At 60.7% G+C, this 20,854-nt stretch overlaps 1 protein-coding gene across 8 annotated transcripts in view; it reads left to right on the top strand.

Moving 5' to 3' along the window:
* Positions 1 to 20,854, top strand: part of TSNARE1 (t-SNARE domain containing 1) — a 151,493-nt gene that overhangs the window by 87,208 nt on the left and 43,431 nt on the right. For 4 of the 8 annotated variants that reach the window (XM_027573205.1, XM_027573223.1, XM_027573196.1 and 1 more), the window contains exons 11-13: positions 3,202 to 3,274; positions 4,630 to 5,085; positions 12,128 to 13,666. In XM_027573205.1, the coding sequence (XP_027429006.1) occupies positions 3,202 to 3,274; positions 4,630 to 5,085; positions 12,128 to 12,726 (1,128 nt within the window). In that variant the 3' untranslated portion in view covers positions 12,727 to 13,666. Of the gene's footprint in view, positions 1 to 3,201; positions 3,275 to 4,629; positions 5,086 to 5,672; positions 6,408 to 8,776; positions 8,860 to 12,127; positions 13,667 to 20,854 lie in introns of those variants that run through there. The other 4 variants (XM_027573251.1, XM_027573253.2, XM_027573241.1 and 1 more) reach the window with 3 other exon arrangements.

The following is a 20,854-nucleotide window of genomic DNA, read 5'->3' as shown; positions in this document are numbered from 1 at the left end:
GGGCCTCAGGGCGGTCTGCTGGGGACGAGGGCCGGCCTTGCTCCTGTAGCATCAATCAGCCCGGAGGCTGGCAAAGGTCAGGGGTCGGCGTGTCCGGGATTTTGAAGAGGGAGGCCTGGAATAAAGAAGGGTGTGTGTGACAGGTGACCTGGACCGCCAGGAGCCCAGGGAGTGGGAAGCTCCCAGGCGCGCAGCCCTGAGATGTGGGTGCCCCTGAAGCATGGTCCAGGGTGGGTCACCCCGCGTAAGGCTCCCTTCCTCCGCACGGCTGCTTCCGGCGCACTGAGGGCTCTGGGGGTCGGAGCCCAAGTGGACGTCTGCGCATCTCCCGCTCACGCCAGCCTACCAGGTGGTTCCCACTCCAGGTGGCCTGTCTGCCAGGCCGGCCGGCTGTGGACAGGAAGCCCGGGGCACGGCCCACCTGGCTCCATCCGTCCGACTCTGGGCAGGGCCCCACGTGTGGGCTGTCACCGGCTCCTGGCGGGGTTCTGAGAACTGCTTCCTGCAGAGACCTCCTGTGGGGGGCGGGGGGGAGGGGTCAGGCCCTGGCGGGAAACGTTTGTAAAGCCGGCTGGCAGCAAGCTGGGGAACTGCCTTGGCCACTGCATCTTTCAGGGGGGCCTCCCCCGAAGTCCAGAACGTGAGCCGGACTGGGGACGCTGTGTTTCGTCCCCGCTGTCCCAGATTATTGGGGTCAGTGCTCTGCTGGACGGGGACGAGCCAGCTCAGCCGCCGTGCAGTGTGGTGGCCGCCCCTCCCCTGGCAGGTGGCCCGAGAGTCCCAGGCCCCCGGGAGGGTACTGGGCTCGGGTCCCCTGCTCCACAGCTCCCCTCCTTGCCCGGTCCTTTGCTGAGTGTGGCTGTGCCCCTAGGCCACCCGTGGCCCACAGCCGCCCCTGCCCGTGGGAAGAGATAGAGTCCATGAATCCTGCCCGTGTGGGCAGTTGTGTCGTGCGACGCCCCCCTGTGTACTGACGCCCAGGTGTCGTGACTGCTGGGGTGCCCTGCAGTGGTGAGGTGTGGCTGGGTAGTGACCTGGGGTAGGCCAGCCCAAACTTGGGTGTGATTGCTGGCTCCAACATTGATCAGTCACATGCCCTTGGGGGAGACCCTTAACCTCTTGGTGATTTGATTTCCCTGTCTGCAAAGTGGGGGTACTGGCAGGTATGCTCACATATAGCATGGGGAGACTGAATCACCTTAGAAAGGCTCCTAAGAGTCCCAGAGTCCGGGTGTACCCAGGACCAGGCTCAGGGCCCCCAGATGAGCCCCCTGTGAGAGGCCTCGGTGACGAAGCTCGAGGTCGGGCGTGGCTTTCAAGTGCCCAGCCTCTGACAGGGTTGGAGCAGAAACCTGGAAATCTGGGCAGGGAGGCAGTGTGACTGAGGCTCTGCTGACCGTGACATCTCAACTTTAGGGTGGAGCCTAGGCTTGGCCTCCCCAGCCGGAGGCCTCACCCAGAAGCTGTGGTGACGGGGATCCCAGAAATGGGCCCAGGCCCAGGGCCACCCAGCACCCACCCATCTGCTGCCGTCCTCCAGAGCCGAGACCCACAGGCTCGCCTGTGGGCCGCCACCTTCCCAGCCACTGGCTCTGTTTCTGCAGAGTGGCCGTCTGCCCTGCACCGTGGTTAAGCCCATAATTGAATTGCAACTGATAGTACACGAAGGTTTAAGATCATGCTAATTGCTTCATTTCCCAGAACACTCCTAAAAAGAAAACGAATTTCCCCGTAGTATTTTGCAGTGGGTGAAATGACCCTTGTGGAAATCGATCCACGTTCCAGAACGAGCTGCAGAGTGGGAGGGCCTGGGGTGGGGTTCACACCCCCCGCCCCTCCTGCCCCCTCCCTCACTGGCATGAAGGAATCTTCCCTGACTTGGGCTCAGCCCCGGCCATATGCCAGGCACCCAGGGAGGAAGCTTTGGTTTTGCTCACGTGATAGATGAGGAAATTTGTCCCCAGGGTGAGCAGTCTTGCCCAGGGTCACCTGGCTGGCCAGTGGAGGAGCTGTCCCCTGCAAAGTGGCATTCAGGAAAAGGGTGGCCTTGAAGCCAGTGGGCACAGGTGCCAGTCCCAGCCTTCCCTCTCTCTCGGAGGCCCTGGAGGTCGTGGACCCCCTTGAGTGTCCACAACCTTCACTGTCAGATGGGTGTTGTGACCCGGCCTCAGGGCTGCTGCCAAGTACAACGGTGCTGTGTGACATGCCCCCAGCATTGCTCCAGGCGTGTGGCCTGTGAATAATATGGCCACGTCCGTCACAAGCATCACTGCTGCTTTGCTGGCAAACGGAGATAAGACATTTGGACAACATGGAGGATGCAAGATATGCTTAAGCGGAATACCCCAAATCCTCTTGGTCCAAATATCTACACTTACCCTGTTCAGTAGCTTCATGAAGCCGCTCAGTCTTTCCATGGCAGTGGGACTGGCATCCATCCACCATCTACCCATCCATCCATTCACCCACCCACCCGTTCACCCATCCATCCACTATTTATCTCTCCATCGTCTGTCTACCATTCACCACCTATCGATCATCCACCCATCCATCCATGTGTCTACCCACCCACCCACCCATCCATCCATCCACCTATACATCCACCCATCATTCATCCCTCCATCCATCCATGTCTCTATCCACCCACCCACCCACCCATCCATCCACCCATCCATCCATCCACCCATCCATCTTCCTGTCCATCCATCAATTCATCCACCCATCCACCATCCATCCACCCACCATCTGTCCATCCATCTGTCCATCCCCCCACTCCTTCAGGATTTATTGAGCAGCCCCTGTGTGCTAGCTTGTGCCAGGAGCTGGGTGTACAGAGAGGGAAAGTTACCACCTTTCAGTCAAGGAGCCTCAAAGCAAGTATGGGGAACGAGGTGTCTACAGGACCAACAGGCCTGTAGGAGGTACAGACAGTGTTGGCAACACTGCCCTGCACTTGACTGTAGCCCTCCAGGGCCAGCCCTGGGTCCCCTGTACCCAGTGAGGATGCTTACAGCTCTGGGATACCCAGGGAGCTTGGGGTTTGGCCTTGGGATCAGGAAAGAATGTTCAGATCTCAGCCCTGTCTCTGACTTGGTGGGGGCGTGAACCAGACTTGTTCCTTGTTCTCGGCTTTCACTTAGCACTCCCTGAGGGCTGTGCCCTTGACCACCACACCTAATGGCCATCCTCTTGTTTCCACAGAGTGACTTGTTGGATGTCAATCAGATCATCAAGGACTTGGCCTCCATGGTGTCAGAGCAAGGAGATGCCATCGGTGGGTATTTGTGCTACCCTCTGAACCACCTGCCCCACAGCCACGTGCCCTTTCCCCCAGGTGCAGGCAGGGCTGCCTCCTAGATGAACGAGAGCCAGGGTGGTTCTGGAGGTCTGAGCCTCTCTGCTGCCCCTCCACTCCATGTCCCCAGGTCTCCCCAGCCCTTCAGGAAGGCCAGGGTTGAGGAGGCTCATGTAAGAGGGTGGCCCACCCATTCTGCTCATTGAAGAGTCTGGGCCTCCATGCCTCCCACCCTGGGCCTTCCTCCCAGCCGAGGACTCCCCAGGGTGAGGACAAACTGTCCTGGGTGGGGGAGGGGTCAAGGCTGCAGTGAGTGCCCCAGCAGAGAGGGCTGGACGTGTGGAGCCCAGAGCCTCCTGGAGCGGGCTCCTGTCCCTGGTTTCTGTCTTCCCTCCACGTGAGACCTCAGCCCCACCCAGCCTGGTCTCTCCACCCCAGGTGGCCACGTGGTTCTTCCTGCTGCTGTCCCGAGGGCCTGGGAGCCCGGAGTGGGGGGTGTAGGAACCATGGTTCTCTGGCCCAGAAGCGTGGGGCTGACTCCTGGTACCAGAGCCACTGGCCAGCACAGTCAGCTCCCAGCTAGCCTCTGCCCGCCACCGCACCTCCCCCCATTCCAAGGTTCTGAGGTCCGTGTGTGTCTTGCTCCCCACGGGGCAGCCAGGCCATGTCCCTGGCGGTGCTGCACCCCCAGGAGAGGAAGGGACTGGGGACAGGGCGCCCTGCGGCCTCCCGGGGCTGCTGTCCAGCACGCTTGCCTTTCGCCCTTTCTCAGAGCCTGGGCTGTGTGCAGGGCTGTGCTCGGCGGCTGTGCAGTGGTTCTGCCCCAGCATGCCTCGCGCTGGTCTCCACAGGCCCCTGCCTGCCTGGGCTGCACGTCCTCCTGCCCTGCGCCCCTGTCGGCCTCAGCATGGCTGCTGCAGCCATTCTCACCTCTGGCTGGCTGTCTCCGGGCGGGGTGTACAGAGTGTTTTGTCCACTCCAGATGTCACCCAGATGGTCACTCAGTCCCAGTGACAGACTGATGGGGAGGGGCTATCTCCAGGTGCAGGGGGGAAGAGGGGCAGGCAAGGGCTGACTCGTGGCCACCGTGGTCAGGCCTGGGGACCCTGGAGTGGGACACCTGGGGCCGAGAGCAGCTGAGACCGCAGGACCCCACAGTGTGCTGCTGTGGGTGATCTAACCATGATGGATGGTGGGCAGGGGCCCGTGTGCCCCTCTACAGGGACAATGGAGGCTGTGAGCCTGCGGTGCTCGGCTGGGCCTGGCCTGGCCCGTCTGCTCCCCAGCTGGCCGTGGGCCTCTGCCTGCTCCCTCAGCCTCTGGTGCCTTTCCAGGGTCCGGCAGCAGCAACACGTGCCGGCAGAGCTCCAGCCCAGAGCCAGCCGTGGCGGCCCTGCTGCCCGGGCTGGGCTGTGCGCCCCTGCGGCAGGGCCTCCACTCCCGCACCAAGACGCGCAAGCCCAACTTCAGCCCCCAGGAGACGGAGGTGCTGGTTCAGAGGGTGACACGCCACCACCCGCTGCTGTTCGGGGCGCTACGGGGCACGCCCTCCCGGAAACACCGCGTGTGGAACAAGATCCTGCAGGCGGTGAACGCGCTGGGCTACTGCCGGAGGGACCTGGGCGACCTCAAGCACAAGTGGAGGGATCTGCGAGGGGCGGTGCGCAAGAAACTGGCGGAGCGCCCGCGGGCCCCTGGCCTCATCCTTACCCCTGTGGAGCGCATGGTGGCGGAGACCTTCTCAGCCCCAGCCCCCCTAGGCGAGGGCCAGGCTGCCGAGCCCCTGCCAAGTAAGTGGGCCCCCTAGGCCTGCCCCTGTGCTGGGGTTCCAGTGAAGGGCCCCAGGGAGCAGGACCCTTGGGGAGGGCTGTGAGTCTGACCACCACCCACATGTAGACGGGAAACTGAGCCCGGGGTCCGCGAGGGGCCCACCCACCTGGGCAACGGAGGAGCTGGGGCTCAGAGTCAGTCTCATCCTGGCCCCAAGCTGGGAGTCCTTCTGGGGGTCCCCCCACCATGACGTAGCACAGCCAAGGGCCTCCAGAGGCTCAGGGAGCAGAGGACGAGGGGCCACGCTCCCCTCCCTGTCCCCACCTGGTGCCACTCCCCTGGTGTGGGGGAGCGGGACCACCCTGACCCCTTCCTGTGCTCTCGTTATGGGGGCCCTTCTCCCTGGGGTCACTCAGCCCCCAGAGCAGACCAGGGCAGTGTCCAGCGGCTCTCAGCTTCCCAGGGCACACTGACCCCCCCGCCCCCCACGCTGAGCCCATGCACCCGCCTATAGGCCCCCTTATCTGGAAGTTTCTGTGTCTGGTGAGGAAGGCATGGGGTGCTTGGTGGGGTCTTCCCGCTGCACACGGCCACCTCTGGCCTCCAGGGTGGTGCTGGCCTGGACTCCTGGTGCCACCTCCTTCTGCACCTCCTCCTGCTGCTCCTCTTCCTCAAGACACCTCTGAACGTCCTGGTCAGTCTGCCGCAGCGGCTGCGCCTCTCCTCTCGGCCAAGATGGACTCTTTGCTTCCGGAGGAGCTGCTGGAAGCCCCTTGGGGACGAAGCCTGGAGCGGGACCAGCTCTCTCTCGAAGGCCACAGCGTGGCCCGCAGGACTCAGCCTGCACACACATGCCCCGGCGGACGGCCACAGCACAGTTTCTAGTAGGCCCAGCGGGACATGTGTGCAGACGCACCGTTCCCTGGGGGCTGGCATTGGCCATGGGCCTGGGAGACGGTCCAGGATAGGGCCAGCCTGTCAGGCCAGGGGAGGCCACCACAGTCTCCTACAGGCAGGGCCAGACCCAGTTTTGGGGCGCTGCAGGGCTGGGTGTGCACCCTGGGGTGCCCGACCCACCCCACGAGTCCCCAACCCTGGAGCTGGGCAGGAATTTGGTGGCTGTGTTGTTCCTGAAGGTCACTGGTGCTTGGCTCAGTAAACTGGCTTATGGAGGGGTCCAGTCCAGCACAGATGTCCCTGCCTGCCCTGCTGGGCCAGGCGCCCCCTTCCTTAGACCCTGCAGCCCCTGGGCTTGCCTCCATCAAGGCGGCCAACTGACTGATTCCTTAGTGCTGGGAGCTCCTCCTGGGAGTGTCTGTCCCAGACGGTGTTGATTGTCACTGAGTGACCGAGTGAGAGGGAGTGGCCTGGGGCCGGACCTCCCTGACAGGGCTGAGCTACGGGTCAGGGAGGCGGCTGCAAAACCTGATCTGGGGTGGGGGTGGGTGGCAGAGACTACTGCCGCAGGCCCCACCCGTTCCTCCGTCTGGGTCAACGCTCGCCTGGCGCCTGGGCAGGGTCAGGCCTGCAGGGGCCTCTCACGGCCACAGGGGCTGAGGATAGCCAGTTGGTAGAGTTGTGGGGCCTCCATGGGGGGCTGAGTAGGCAGCTCTCTGGCTGTGCCTTGAGGTGCATCCCCCTGCTCTCTGTGAGTGTTTTGGGAGTGGTACTGAAGGGGGTTCTCTTCGGCCCCCCGAGGCCTGGCCTGGAGTCTGGGTGCCCCGTAGTCTCCGGAGCAGAGGCCCTGCAGGACAAGCTCCTGCTGAGCAGCCCCTGTGTGGGGCCTGGGGGTCAGCGGAGGGCACCTGCAGACCCCTGACCAACTCGGGGTCTTCGAGAGGAAGCAGAGGTAGTTCAGGGCTGATGAAGCATCGGGGTGTGCAGGCCAGGTGGTGGGGTGCCGCCTGCCCCCCTGGCAGCCCCTCGGGGAGGGAGCTGGGTCTGGCAGGCGGGTCTGCTTGTACCGTGGCCCAAAGCAGAACTGGGTCTGATCTGGGGGGCGCTCTGCAGGCCAAGCGTGTTCATTCTTGGTCTGAGGTGGCCTTTGGCTGTGGGATCGCTTGTGTCTCCAGGCAGCCCCTGGCCATCAGAACCGGGCTCATGGTGTCCCCAGGGCCTGTGGCTCGGTGCAGACCAGACTCGGGCTTTGTCGGAGGCTGAGAGCAGAATGCTGGCACAGCTCAGGCTCTGTGCGGTGGCTGGACGGAGGCAAGACCCAGCTAGGAGCGTGGCCCCCAGTGCCCGGCACTGGCCCAGACCCTGCCGTCTTCCTGTGCATGGGAGCCGCTGCTGCTGCCCCGTGCGTCCGTCTCTTCCCTCCGGGGGAGCAGGGTGGGGCTGCTGCCGCCCACGGCCTGGGGGTGCGACGTGGCTCCTTGGCACCCAAGCAGGGCCGTGGCAGGAGCAGGGGCCTGGGTGGACACTGGGGGGTCAGCGCTGCACGTGGGGGAGAAGCAGGGGTGCTGCAGCACGAGAAGGGGTGAAGCCCTCCTTCCTCTCCTTCCAGTGGGGCTCCACGTGGGGGGGCTAGGCTTCGGATGCGGGCGAGGGAACCCCAGAGAAGACAGCCCCTCAGAGCAATCCACTGGGCAGGGGGCACGCTGTGCGCTGGTGGTGCCTGTGTTCATCCGGGCCTTCTCTGCCGCGGGCCTTGGGCCTGCCGCTCTGCTCAGCTCCGGGGCACCCCGGTGTGTCGTGCTCCAGGGGAGATGAAGGATTTGAATTGAACTGTTTCTGCCTCTGAAGTCCTGTGAGTTTGGGGTCCTGTCTCCTTGTCCTTGAAGCAGGAGCTGTGTGTTTGCAGTAGCCGGCAGTAATGGCTGCTGGTCTTCGGGGAGAGCGCCTCTTGCTGTGGCCACAGGCTTGCTCCATCTAGTGCTACCAGGATCCCTGGTAGCGTGTAGAAGAGGACGCAGTGTAGACGTGTTCTTCATCTGGATTCAAACCCAGTTCCTGCTGCGGGTGAATGTCACAGTCTTAACTCACCATCACGCTGTGTGTCCCGCAGCCTAGCCTTGAGTTCCAAGTGGGTCTGGCACGTTTTCACAATGTGGCCTTTTTACTGCCAGCATCGTGGAGTGGAATGCTCTGGTTTCCTGGGGATGCTCTGGGCCTCGTGAGGGTGGCCCACCTGTGCCGCCGGTGTCACTGGTCAGGGCTGCGTTGACACCCCCACCAGGCCCATGCCTGAGGCCCCACATTGAAGCCTGAGCCGGTTGGCCACTGTCTGGAGACCACGGGCCAGCACGCGCTGCCGCCCAACCACAGACCCAGGCAGGACGGTCCTTATGGTGGCTCCGTGGGACCTGCAGAGACAGTCTCTGTCCCTTTCTTCGAGGCAGGGGCCATGGTCAGGAGGAGGAGGACTGCCCAAGGGTGCAGAGAAGTAACAGGGCCAGGCCTCTGTCCGGGCTGGCCTCGGCCCTTTCCTGAGTGGGCTGCCCTTGCCCCCAGGGGCACCTCCTGATGGCTTGGTGACCAGTGCCCACGCCAGCCGCGGTGGCCCAGTGCCTCATCCCTGCAGCCTCTGTCTCTCTGGAGGCTGGACTCCTCACCTGGCCTCCAGTGAAGCCAGCATGGGGTCCTAGTGACCCCTGGGGTGGGCAGCGGCCATCCACCCCCCACACCTCTGGGCCTGGGCTCCCTGGGGCTCGCCCTTGGGGTAGCCTCAGGGTCACACTCTGTAATTCCTTCTATTGTCTTGATTTGCAGATAGGATTGAAGCCAGCCTTGAGGCTGCGTCCTCGCACACAGAGGCGGCCAGCGAGCTCCTGGCTGGAGCCAGCCGGCACCAAGTAAGTCAGTATGAGAGGACGGCACGGCTGGCCCGCGGCCCCCTCTGTCCCGTCTCCCTGGGAGGCCTAGGCCCTGCCCAGTACTTGGGAGGGGCGCGCCCCCAGGCTCTTCTCTGAGTCAAGGGGGACTGGTGCGGGGGAGCGCAGAGCGAGGACTGTGGTGTCTGTACCCAGGGTGCCGTGCGCCGCCGCCTGCTGTCTGCACCCCTGCTGAGGCTGGAGTCACGGATGGGTCATGAGTGTGAGCAGGACCCCGTGGGGGGTCTCACTGCCATGGGTGCTGGGCACAGCCACGGTTGCCCGGGAGCACACTCACCAACCTGCCTTTCCAGAAAGCTCTGTGGCTTCTCTTTTGCCCAGAAGGGCAAGCTGGGTCTGCTGGGGTCTGTCCCCTTCCTCTGATCCTCCTCTGACTCTCCTGCTCCTGCACCAGCTGCCCAAGCACCTGTGTGGCTCGGGGCTGCCTCTGGCCTGGCTCTGGTCTGGAGGCTGGGGTGGACCCTCCCTTCTTGGAGCCATCGGAGCTTGGCTTGGGACAAGTTGGCTGGCTCAGGGTGTGAGGGCAAGTATCAGGCCTTTATTTGCTTGCAATGGGGCTTAGAGCAGCCCCGGGGACTGACGGCTGGGCCTCCGTGCTAACCCGCCGCCGCCGCCGCCACGTGAGCACCTGATTAGGCCAGGTCCAGCTGGGAGGGAGGCCTGGGCAGCCATCCTTCACTCACTCCTCACTCACTCACCGGCCCTCTGCTCCGTGCTGGGCTCTGACACACACAGATGGACACTGTAGAGACTGTCTCTCCATGAGTGGGCATCCCAGGGGGAGGGTGGGGTGGACAGTTCGGTCCATGGAGAGGTGGGGCAGGGAGAGTTTCCTGGGAGAGCACACGCTCCATCCTGAAGGCCAGGTAGTAGTTGTCCTGGTAGAAAGGACAGCGTGCTCAGAGGCCAGAGGAGGAGCCACCCCAGGGAAGGTCAGGAGTGTGAGCACTGTGTGGGGGCCGTGGTGGGCAGGAGCAGGGCAGAGCGTTCCAGGGAGATGATGCCCTCATTCCCTGGGGTCTCTGGGAAGTCAAAGCTGTGTTGGCTTTCCCTCTTCTCCATCAATGGCCCTCAGTATGAGAAGTCGGGGTGACGGAGGGTCAGCTGCACATGAGAATGGGCGAATGCTGCACCAGGAGAAGAAACAGGCTGCGCCAAGGTCTCGTCTGCAGGATGGGAGCAGAGGCAGGCTGACGTCAACTCAGTGCTCACTGCCTGGCCCATGGCCCCTGCCACCTTACAGCACACTGAGGGCAGCTAGGCCCTCCACCTGGGACCTCTCCACCAAGCTTGGTCCTCCCGGAGTGGAAGGTAACAGTTTGCAAACGACCAGCAAGGCAGACTTGCCCGAAGCTCAGGGCCTGGCCTCTCTCTGATGGGAACTCTTCCAAGTGGCGGGGCCCGCCGGTCGCCCTGACCAACAGCCGCATCTTGAGAGGGAAGCAACAAGCCAGCAGGGTGGCTGCCTCCATGAATATCCAGGGCCACCAGGTTGGAAGGATCGGCAGATGCCAGGACCACAGGAGGAAGATGTGACAGTGAGGAAGAGATCAGCGGCAGGAGGAGGTGGAGGCTGCATGGGTGGCCCCCTGTGTCCATGGACACCTCATCAGGCTCAGACCCCCTGTCCCGTTTCCAGGGAGCTCATTGGACCCTGCCCATTATCACTACCCCATTTCCATTGCAAAGCAGTGACCCCTGTGCCGTAGGTGAGGTGAGCGAGGCTCAGGCCCAGGAGGTAAGCCCGCAGTTGCTGCCACAGAGGAAGGTCGTCCCACTCCTCCCCACCAGCACGTTGGGGCGTGTCCAGCAAGACGGGACGTGGCACAGCCCCGTGTTTCAGGTCCAGGTTTTCCCTGGGAAGTTGGCCAGTGTGCCCCCCACACCCTGACAAGAGGAAGGGTTAGCCATCCCTACAGCCAGACAACGGGGATTGGAAGTCCAGAGGAGAGAAGGGTTTCCCAAGACTGCACGGCTGTCAAGAGGCAGAGCTGGTTTTGGACCCTAGGCTCTAGGATTTCATGTCCAGGGCTTTTCCTGCCGCCTTGGGGAAACTCTGGTACACCCTCTCAGCCTCCTCGAACATCCACTTGCTGGAGGAGTGGACCCAGAGATCCATGGATAGGTGCCTGGATGGATGGAAGGATGGGTGGATGTGTGGGTGGGCAGAGGTGAGGGCAAATGGATGGGTGGATGGAGGATGGACAGATGGGTGGGTGGATGGAGGTTGGATGGATGGGTGGACAGAGGCGTGGATGGATGGATGGGTAGACGAGGAATAGGTAAATGGATGGATGGATGGATAGATGGGCGGGTGGACAGAGGTGTGGGTGGATATGTGGACAGAGGCGTAGGTAAATGGGTGGATGGAGGGTGGGTGGGTGGACAGAAGTGGATGGATGGGTGGACAGAGCCATAGGTAGATGGGTGGATGGAGAATGGATGATGGATGGGTAGACAGAAGTGTGGGTAAATAGATGGGTGGATGGAGGATGGATGGATGATGGGTGGGTGGATGGAGGTATGAGTACATGGACGGGTGGATGGGTGGACAGAGGCATGAGTAAATGGGTGGATGTAGGATGAATGGATGATGGATGGATGGTGAACAGAGCTATGGATAAAGGGGTAGGTGGATGGCGGATGGATGATGGCTGGCTGGATGAATGGATGGGTGGGTGGAGGATGGATGGGTGGATGGGTGGACAGTGTGAGTAAATGGATGGATGATGGATAGATGGGGGGGTGGATGGGGGGGTGGACAGAGGCGTGGGTAAATGGGTGGGTGGGTGGAGGATGGATGACGGGTGGAGGGACAGATGAGTATAAGGAAGGAGGATGAAAGGAAGAAGATGGACGGATGATGGATGAAGAAATTGATGGGCAGAGAGATGAGTGGGTGGTATTGTGAATGAACAGATAGACAGAATGGTGGATAGACAGGGGCCAGCTGGGTGGATGTGTGGACAAATGGCAGCATGGAGGCTGGGCACTGAGGCTTTGCAGTTCCCAGGCTGAGGTTTGGACCTCAGTGTTACCGGAGGAAGACTCAACTTTGAGTCCTCCTATTTTCCTCCTGTGCGTGCTGCTGCCCACCACGGAAGGGCATCGGGAGACCTAAGTAGCTCTGTGTGCAGAGGGCCTCCCCATCCATCATCTCTCTGCCCCTCCAGTGTATTGCCCCAGTCATGGCTGCTGGGGGCTGACGTTTCCTGTCTCCCTCCACCAGCGGACGAGGAGGATGAGGCCCCCAGCTGCCTGTGGCTACCCCTGCGGACCCTGGAAGGGCCGAGCCTGCCTGAACCTGACCCCTTGGACCTACGAGGAACTATCCCTGCGCCTACCTCCTCGCCCTCCCCACCGGCCTCCCCAGCCTCCCCAGCCTCGGTGCCCCCTGCGGCTGCGTTCCCAGGGGCCCTTGGACCCTCCCCACCCTCCACTGCACCACCCCCACCCCCTGGGAGGCCTGCGGGGGAGGCCTCCGAGTTTGAGCAGCGGTTGCTGGACTCCCATCGGCGACAGGGTGCCCTGCTCTCCCGCTGGTCCCAGCAGCAGAGCGCACTGATGGCCCAGCAGAACCTGCTGCTGCAGAGGCTGGTGGAGCAGAGCCAGCGGCTGGCCGACGGCGTGGAGGCCCTCAACCGGACCCTCGAGAAGCTGGTGGAGGCCTGCCCAGTGCGGGGAGCCTCGCCCCCTGTTGTGGATGGCACCCCTGCTGGCGGAGTGGCCTGTGGGCCCACCAGAGGCTCCCAGAGCAGCCCCCAGGGCCCCCACCCAGGCCTGGAGGTCTTCTCAGGGATGATCCTGAAGGTGGAGGAGGAGATCTAGGGTCTGGCCCCCAGAGGGCTGCACACAGCAGGGACTCCAGCCCTTCTGGGAGGTGGGCTGGGCAACAGCCGGGCAGAGCTGGGGCCTCGATGGAGCCATCGAGGACAAAGGACACCCTCGTAGGCATTGTCTGTGGCGCTCAGTGACATGCAGGGAAAGGCTCTGGGGCCGGTCTGTGGGTCCTGGGCAGAAGTCTACTCAGGGACGTTGTGGCTGGAGGAGGCGGACGGGCACTGGCTGAGTCCAGCCTCCGCTCCCCATCCCGTGCTCTCACCGGCTGCGCTGAGTGCGTTGGAGGCCAGCGCCGGCACCTCCCTGCAGCCGCACAACTGGGGTGCCCTCCAGAAGCCACCTCCTCCTGCTCCTCCTGAACGTGTGGGCTCTGCGGGCTGGCTCCGGCACTTTGCTCGATTCTGCCAAGGGCACCACGTCTCGTCATTTCTCCCGGTTTAGATCTGTGGTGTGATAGATACGTGGACGCGTATGTGTGACTTGGTACTGTATGGGGGGATGCCATTTTGTACCTCCTGATTATCTTGCAAAAAAATTATTTTTCTTATATAAGCATAAAATAATGAAAAAGGCAGGAACCGTAACGATGATGCTTGCCAACAAACGAGACAGAGTCCAGTCCTGTTCTCGCAGATGGGCTGTGCCTCTGTGCTCAGCCCCGGCAGGGAGCCCCGGGCACTTGCTGGGTTTTCAGATCTGCTCCCTCTGTGACCTCCTGGGTCCCTTGTCGCGTCCCTCAGGGAGCTGGTGTTCCCCACCGGCCGTCACACAGCGGCAGCCACACAACTCGGGAGGCTGTTCGGAGAGGCCAGCCTCTCCTCGGAGGCCAGCAGGAGAGGACAGGGCTCACCAAACCCCAGGGCCTCGCTGGTCCTGGGCCTCGTGCCCTCTGCCCGTCTCCTCTTGACCTCCTTCTGACCGCTGTGGATAAAAGCCTTCTCCAGAAGCAGGAGCCTGAAGTATTGGCGTGGGCAGGACAGTGTGCTGGTTCCTGGGCTCCAGGGAAGCCCAGTACTGAAGAGAGCCAAGACCAGTGTCTCAGGCACATGGGGTGGGACCCTTCTCTGGTTTTCCAGGTTCACCATGGACCAGCAGCGTGTCAGTAACTTTGTCTATGGAAGAGAGCCTAAACTCTTCAGCCATTCACCCAGCTGCTCCCTGTGACCTGGCCCTGCCAGCCTTCCAATCTCCTCTCCCTCTGGGGACAAACAGTGCCATTTGCTCTCCATGGCAGCCTTACTCACATGGTCCTGCCCTGGAAAGCCTTCCTTCTACTCTTAGAACCTCAGTTCCATCTCCATGCCAACTCTAAGCCTCATTAATCTTCATTCTGGGTGGAAGGGATGGACTGTTCCTGTCCACTCAAAGATGCCCACTAGGTTGGCATTCACCTCCCTACTGGCTACGAACACTGCTTCCTCGCAATACAGGCTGATGCCTTCTCCAGTCTCAGACTGAGCCCTGAGCCAGTTACTCGCTGAGCCCTGAGCCCAGTCACATGCTGAGCCCTGACCTTGGTTACACGTTGAGCCCCGATCCCTAGTCGCACTCTGAGCCCTGACCCTGGCCACACACTGAGCTCTGATCCTGGTCAGACTCCGGACCCTGACCCTGGTCCCACACTGAGCCCTGATCCTGGTCCCACACTGAGCCGTGACCCTGGTCACACTCTTGAGCACTGACCCTAGTCACACTTGACCCCTGACCCTGGTCACACGCTGAACCCTGACCCAGGTCACACTCTGGGCTCTGATTCTGATCACACACTGGGCCCTGATATCACTCACACTCTGAGCCCTGATCCTGGTCACACACTGAACCCTGACCCTGGTCACACTCTGAGCACTGACCCTAGTCACACTTGACCCCTGACCCTGGTCACACACTGAACCCTGACCCTGGTCACACTCTGAGCCTGATCCTGGTCAGACCCCAGACCCTGACCCTGGTCACACACTGAGCCCTGACCCAGGTCACACTCTGGGCTCTGATTCTGATCACACACTGGGCCCTGATATCACTCACACTCTGAGCCTTCGTTCTAGTTATACTCTGGGCCCTGATCCTGGTTACCCTGAGCCCTGACCCCAGTTATTTCCATAATACCTACCATGTGCCTCCTGTGGCCCTGGCCCCATACTAAGTGCTGAAGATGCATAAGTGACCAAGGCAGACCAGAAGCCTTTCCTCCCAGAGCTCATGGTCAGCTGTAGAAAACAATACTAAGCAAGTAAATACATATTGGGTAAATGTTTTCTGTGTATAAATTAAAACTAGATTTGGCTATATCTTACAGAAAACCCAGATGGCATGTTTGGGGAAAACAGGCATGATGACTTTTACTTAGAAGCTATCTGTGCTTGGTGATCCTCACGTGGCCTACGGACCCTGCTCCCTCGTGTGCTCATGGTCCCAGATGGCTGCAGGGCTCCCACCACTGCACTCATGTTCCAAGTGGCAGGAGGGAGAGGAGGGATTAAGAAAGCACGTCTCCTCCCTTTAAGGATGCCTTGCTTGCATCTCATCCCGTTGTCTGGCAGCTGAAACGGGCGGCCAGCCGCCCAGCATGGGTGGGACCTAGTGCCCGGGAAGGCAGGGCGTGGCCATGCTAATGAAGGCCTGTGGGCAGAGGCCCTAGAGATGACATGGCAGATGTCAGTGAGGCCCTGAGAGCAGGTGGGAGGAAAGGGCGGGCAGAGAATCAGGTCTCAGCTTGGGGCAAAGCAGCCTTCACCCCTGCTGCAGGCTTAAGAGTCAGGGCCTGAGAGGTGGTGCCTCCAGGTCTGTCTGCCTCCGAGGCCCCGGGGCCCCCTTTGGCCTCTGTGGCTGGAGCCCTGCGCTGCAGACAGCCTGGGGAGGGAGGAGCATGATGGGGACAGTGGGTGCCTGTCGTCAGGCCATGGGTCGGGGTGCACAAGGAGGCCAGACAGCGCCTCAGGGAGAACAGAGCCCCTGGCTGGCCTTGGGGGCGGGGGTGCTCATGCATGGAGGAGAACCCGGGTGGTTCTGGGGTGCTGTCCTCACACCTGGGTCTCTGGAAGCTCCTCTTGGGGATGCACCAGCGGAGCCTGAAGAGTCTCTAGGAGGGGTGCTGTGGTCTTGGGTTAAACAGGAGCCAGTCAGAGTGTCCTAGGAAGGAAAGTCATGGGGAGCATGTGAAGGACGCAGCAAGAGGACGGCCGCCCCTCCCAGATGGGACTGCAGTGGGGGTCAGCCCTGGCCGCCAGCCTCAGAGCCTGTCCTGCCTGGACACTCTCCCCAGCAGCACAGACTCTGAATGGACGCGAGCAGGTGGGGAGTGAAGCCAAGGTTGGGGTCCCGTACCAGGTGCCCGTGGGCCCAGCAGTGGGGTGCTCCGGAGCAAGTGCATGAGTGGGCTGTCCCAGCATGGGGGTCACCGGGGCTGTGGGGCCCGAGGAGGGAAGGGGTGTAGAGGGGGACAGGGCTCTGAGGACCCCGCGTGGGAGGAGGGGGAATGGCGCAGCGAGAGAAGGCAGGAGCAGTCCCGTGGAGGAGGAGAGCCCGTGAAGGCTGCAGTGACAGGTGCCAGGGGAGGGTTCCAGAAGGGCCCGGTGGGGCAGAGAAGAAAGGGTCCGGACGTGGGGCATCTAGAAGGTGTCGGTGGCCATGACGGGAGACGGTCTGTGGCTCGTCTGCAGGGCCTCCGGCGGTGTGTCCAGAGGCTGGAGGGGCAGGGGGCTGGAAGACGCTGCAGGTCACCTCAGTGCACCCCTTGTACAGATGGCAAACCCGAGAGTCCGGGGTGCACTGCGGGTGCAGGGATGACGCCTGAGGCAGGCCTGGAGCCCGTGTCAGGACTGCAGGCTCTCGCCCTGTCCCCTCGTGGCGCTGCCTTAACAGGCGAGGGAGCCTCGTGCATCTCACCCCTGGAGCAGCCGCAGGACGTGCACTGGCTCTCGGGCTTCAGAACAGTGTAACCTGGAAACCCACCATTTAAAGTGCTTTGCTGCCTTACAAAGAAGCAAAGGAACTGGTCTTGTTCCCTACCCACCATCACCTCCCCTGCTGCCCGAGTGGGAAGCAAGTTCAGGGCTGATCTGAGATCCCAGACCTGCAAAGGCCCTTCACGGAGGGAAGGGGCCAGTCGGGCCTTTGGGCGGCCCACAGAATGAGAGGCCCATGTGCCCCCATGGTCAGATACCACGCCATATGTCATGGGGCCACGGAGTGGAAAGCCCAGGAAGCAGGAACAGTTGCAGAGATAACAAAACAGGCCCCGTTATGGGTCCAACTGTGTCCCCAAAACACGCGCTGAGTCCTCACCCCAGGGCCTCAGAGGGGACCGTGCCTGGAGATGGGTCTTTGGGGAGGTGATTAGGACAAAGGAGGTCACTGGAGGCCCCGATCCACGCTGACCGGTGTCCTTGCAAGCAAGGGGCGAGGAGGACGGAGACGGGCGCCGGAGGACGACCATGTGAGGACGCGGGCAGGGGATGGTCAGCCGCACGCCAGCAGGGGGTCCTCGGGCACCAGCCCTGCCCACGCCTGGGTCCCGGACTCGGACTCACAGCCGCCGGAGCTGGGAGGAAAGCCGTTTCCGCGGTCTCGGGCGCCCGGCCTGTGTCTGCTGAGGCGCCGAGCTGGCGGGCACAAGCCCTGGAGGAGTGCAGCTGCTGGAATTCCTCAGACTTAGGACATGGATCGTTCCTAAGAAATACTTTAAAACAAGATGAGGTCACAACAATGAGCAATAAGAAGAGATGACCAAAAGGGACCAAGTGTGTCTGAAGAAGACCACCTCTAACTTTTAGAAATGAAGGACTCCATGGACGGCCACGAGCATGGGCGTCTGGTGGCAGAGGAAGTGACGAATGGCAAGCGGAGGGACGCCCGGGGTGGCTGCTGTGTCGCGGAGTGCCGAGCCGCAGAGCCCGGCGGAGCTGAAGAGGAGCGCGGCCGCTGGGACCCAGAAGGCCGGAGTCTGACGCGGGCCAGGCAGGTGCAGCGGGTGCAGGGACACCGCACGGCAGGAGTGCGACAGCTGCTCTCCCGGCCACATGGGGAGAAGCCACAGAGTGCCACGGGAGGGGGTCTTGTTCTCGTGGAAAGGAGGAGCGCAACAAGTGTATTTGCCGCCCGAGTCACGCAACAACGAGGGAAACTGGAGCGCGGTGAGACTGTGTCTGTGAAGTGTTCCGAAAATAACCGTGAGCGTAGAGTCACGTTTCCACAAAACGTCAAGGACAAAGACAAATGCAGGTGCTTCCACGGCAGCGAGAACCTGGTGGGCTCACCAGCAAGAGGCGCTCCCTAGCGGACCGTCTGAAGGACAGACGGCAGGACGGAGGAGCCGACGCTGGAAGGACGGGGGGGGGGGGGGGCACGAAAGTGGTAAGTATGGAGGCAGATGCACCAAATGACTATGTGAAATAATGAAGTGATTTTGTAATAAAGTAATAATTGTGACTACAGTGTCTAATTTGTGGGGTGAAATCTTTGGGAAGCACACACCAACAACCGGACAAGGATAGTATATTAGTTGGGAAGAGTTGCTAAAGTATTCTCATCTCATATTGTTTCTAGGGAAGTTAAACATGGATTAATTTTAGCTTCTGTTAATAATTATACACGGTAAAAACTCAAGGGCTCCTTCATCAAAATTAAAAACTTATCCTCTGCAAAAGGCCCTGAGAAGACATTGGGAAGACAAGTTATTCATGGAGAGAAACAGAGGAGTTGTATCCTGTATATGTAAAGAGTTCTCTAAATTCAAAAGTAAGAAAACAAACAATTCAGTGAGAAAATGGGCAAAAGATTTGAGCACTTACCACAGAAGATTTACAATGGCCCCATGAGCATCTGAAAAGATGTTCAGCACCACTAATGTTAGAGAAATGCAAAGTAAAACTGTAATGAGGTCCTGCTGCGCACCTGCCCCAGAGGCAGAAGGGGGAGACGCAGGGACGCGGGGAGCCTGGGCTGTCCGGGCGCTGCCCGCGGGACGGCCGCTCTGGAAGCCGGTTCGGTAGTGTCTTAAATATACTGCCCAACAACTGCGCTCCCGGATGTTTATCCTAGAGAGGTAAAAAGTCACGTTCACACAAAAACCTGTGCACGGGTGTCCACAGCATCTCTGTTTGTAAGAGTCTCAGACTGGAAACACCGTGAACGCGCAGCGTCTTCACGCGGTGCAGTACAGTGCGTGGGCTCTGAGCGGACCGGCCAGGCTCAGGGTCACCCACCGTGTGAGTCCCCGCATAGAACGTGGTCAGAGCGGTGGTTCTGTGGCCATGGTGGCGGGACGGGAGCCTCGGTGGCCAGGGCACGGTAGCAGGGGGGCCGCGGGGCTGTGGTGCATGGCCAGATCATAGGACCAGTGAAAAGCAGAGTGAGATCTGAGGCAGGGGTCACCTCTGAACCAGGAGTGTTAGGGGATCGAACTTCCAAACCAGTAAAAATCGAATGAGAACACAATTAAACACAAATTCTTATTAAACAAAAAAGGAAAAGAAAAAAAAAGAGGAAACAAAACTCACATGGAAAGAGAAGCAAATGGAAAACGGGAAATCATGCCCACCTCTGCACGTGGGTTTGGAGCCCGTCCGAAGCAAGGATCGTCCGATTGCAGGTTGACAAGGACCGGGTGAAGATCCCCGCGCGCCCACACGAACCCTGCAGCTGGCAGACCTGGCTTCAGGCAGAACACGTTAGGACACACATATTCGTAAACATGAGTGAAGTAGGACAATGAAATGTGATGAAGAAAATTATTCTGTGACAGGTTCCACTCATCAGGAAAATGAGGACCCTGCATACACCGGGATTTGCCTGATAAGATCCCTCCTCCAGGGGGAGCCCAGTGTCGCGGGGGCGGGGGGCTCTGGGGGGGGGGCTCAGAACTTAGTGAAGAGAGGCTGCAGGGCTTCGCAGACTCACAGGACCCGGACCAGCAGGGAGCAGTTCGCTGTCCTCAGGTGTGCCCGGGACATGCACACCGTCTGATGTCAAGTGTCAGCAAACTTCAGAGCCTCAGTAATGCATAACGCATGGCGAGTTTTGGAAAATGCAGTTAGAGAAATGCAATTGTTGGTGTAAGTAGTAAAAGAAAAATAAGTTTATTGTATGTTTGGAAATTTAAAAAGACTTCTAAACTCAGAGGTCAAAGAAGAAACCATTAATGGGTGTGCAAATTACTGGATGTGTGAAAAAGACCCAAGTGAATAATAATACAGCACGGCATATGGAACTGTGTGGGGACCTTCGGAGGAAATCCGTGGCCTTACAGGCTTCTGCCACAAACGAGGCAGGCAGAGAGTTGCTGCATGAAGATATGAGGCCGAGATGAGTGCCAGTGGCAGAAGGACGCACGGACCCCGGGAAGCCGGAAGGGAGGACAATGGAAACAAGGGCACATCGAGTGGGTCACAACAGTCTCCTGAAGCCAGAAGCTGGTTCTTCAGAAAGACCAGGAAAGTAGACAGGCTAGGAGGGGAGGAGTCGAAATTCCAAAATAAGAGAATTACATGAACGATTTGATGCCAACAGTTGTAATGTAGAAAACAGGTTCCTGGAGAAGTACGCAGAAGGGCAGAGTGGGGCGCGGGGTGCACACAGCCACGCAGCCTCCTAAGTGTCCCCCCCCGACCTTCAAGGAAGAGGTCCGGCCTCTACAGACTCTTCTAGAGAGCAGAAAAAGAGGGGAGTTCCCAAATTCCTGATCCCCAGAGACGGCCATGTGGCCAAGGAGCACGCAGACGCGGTAATCCTGGGTGCGGTGTTAGCCGCACTGCGCCACGGGACCTGCCTTTGCGGAGCTTTGCAGGACACATGCGTGCATACACGGGGCTGTTTGCCACGAGGACCCGGCTGATAAAATCCCTGCGTTGTGGAATGCTGACTCACCCGGCGGCCCTCTCCCCGGCCCTCTCCCCACGAGCCCCGCGGCCAGCCGGCTGACAGCATGGCGCGCTCCATCAGTGCGGCCTTCTCCTTCCTGCCACTCCCGCCCGCCCTCCTGTCTTCTGCTTCCTGTTACAGAGGGGATTTCCCCTGATCCGTCCCCCCTGCAGCCGACACCCCCGTGGGGACTTGTCTTCTGAGACGCTCTCTCTCCCAAGTGGGACACAAGCCCCATGAGGCAGAGCTCTGGCTGCGT

Source organism: Zalophus californianus, chromosome 4 (genome assembly GCF_009762305.2).
Source record: "Zalophus californianus isolate mZalCal1 chromosome 4, mZalCal1.pri.v2, whole genome shotgun sequence".
Classification (NCBI taxonomy): Eukaryota; Metazoa; Chordata; class Mammalia; order Carnivora; family Otariidae; genus Zalophus; species Zalophus californianus.
Note: the sequence above shows the minus strand (reverse complement) of the source record. Positions and strands in the feature narration are given on the sequence as shown.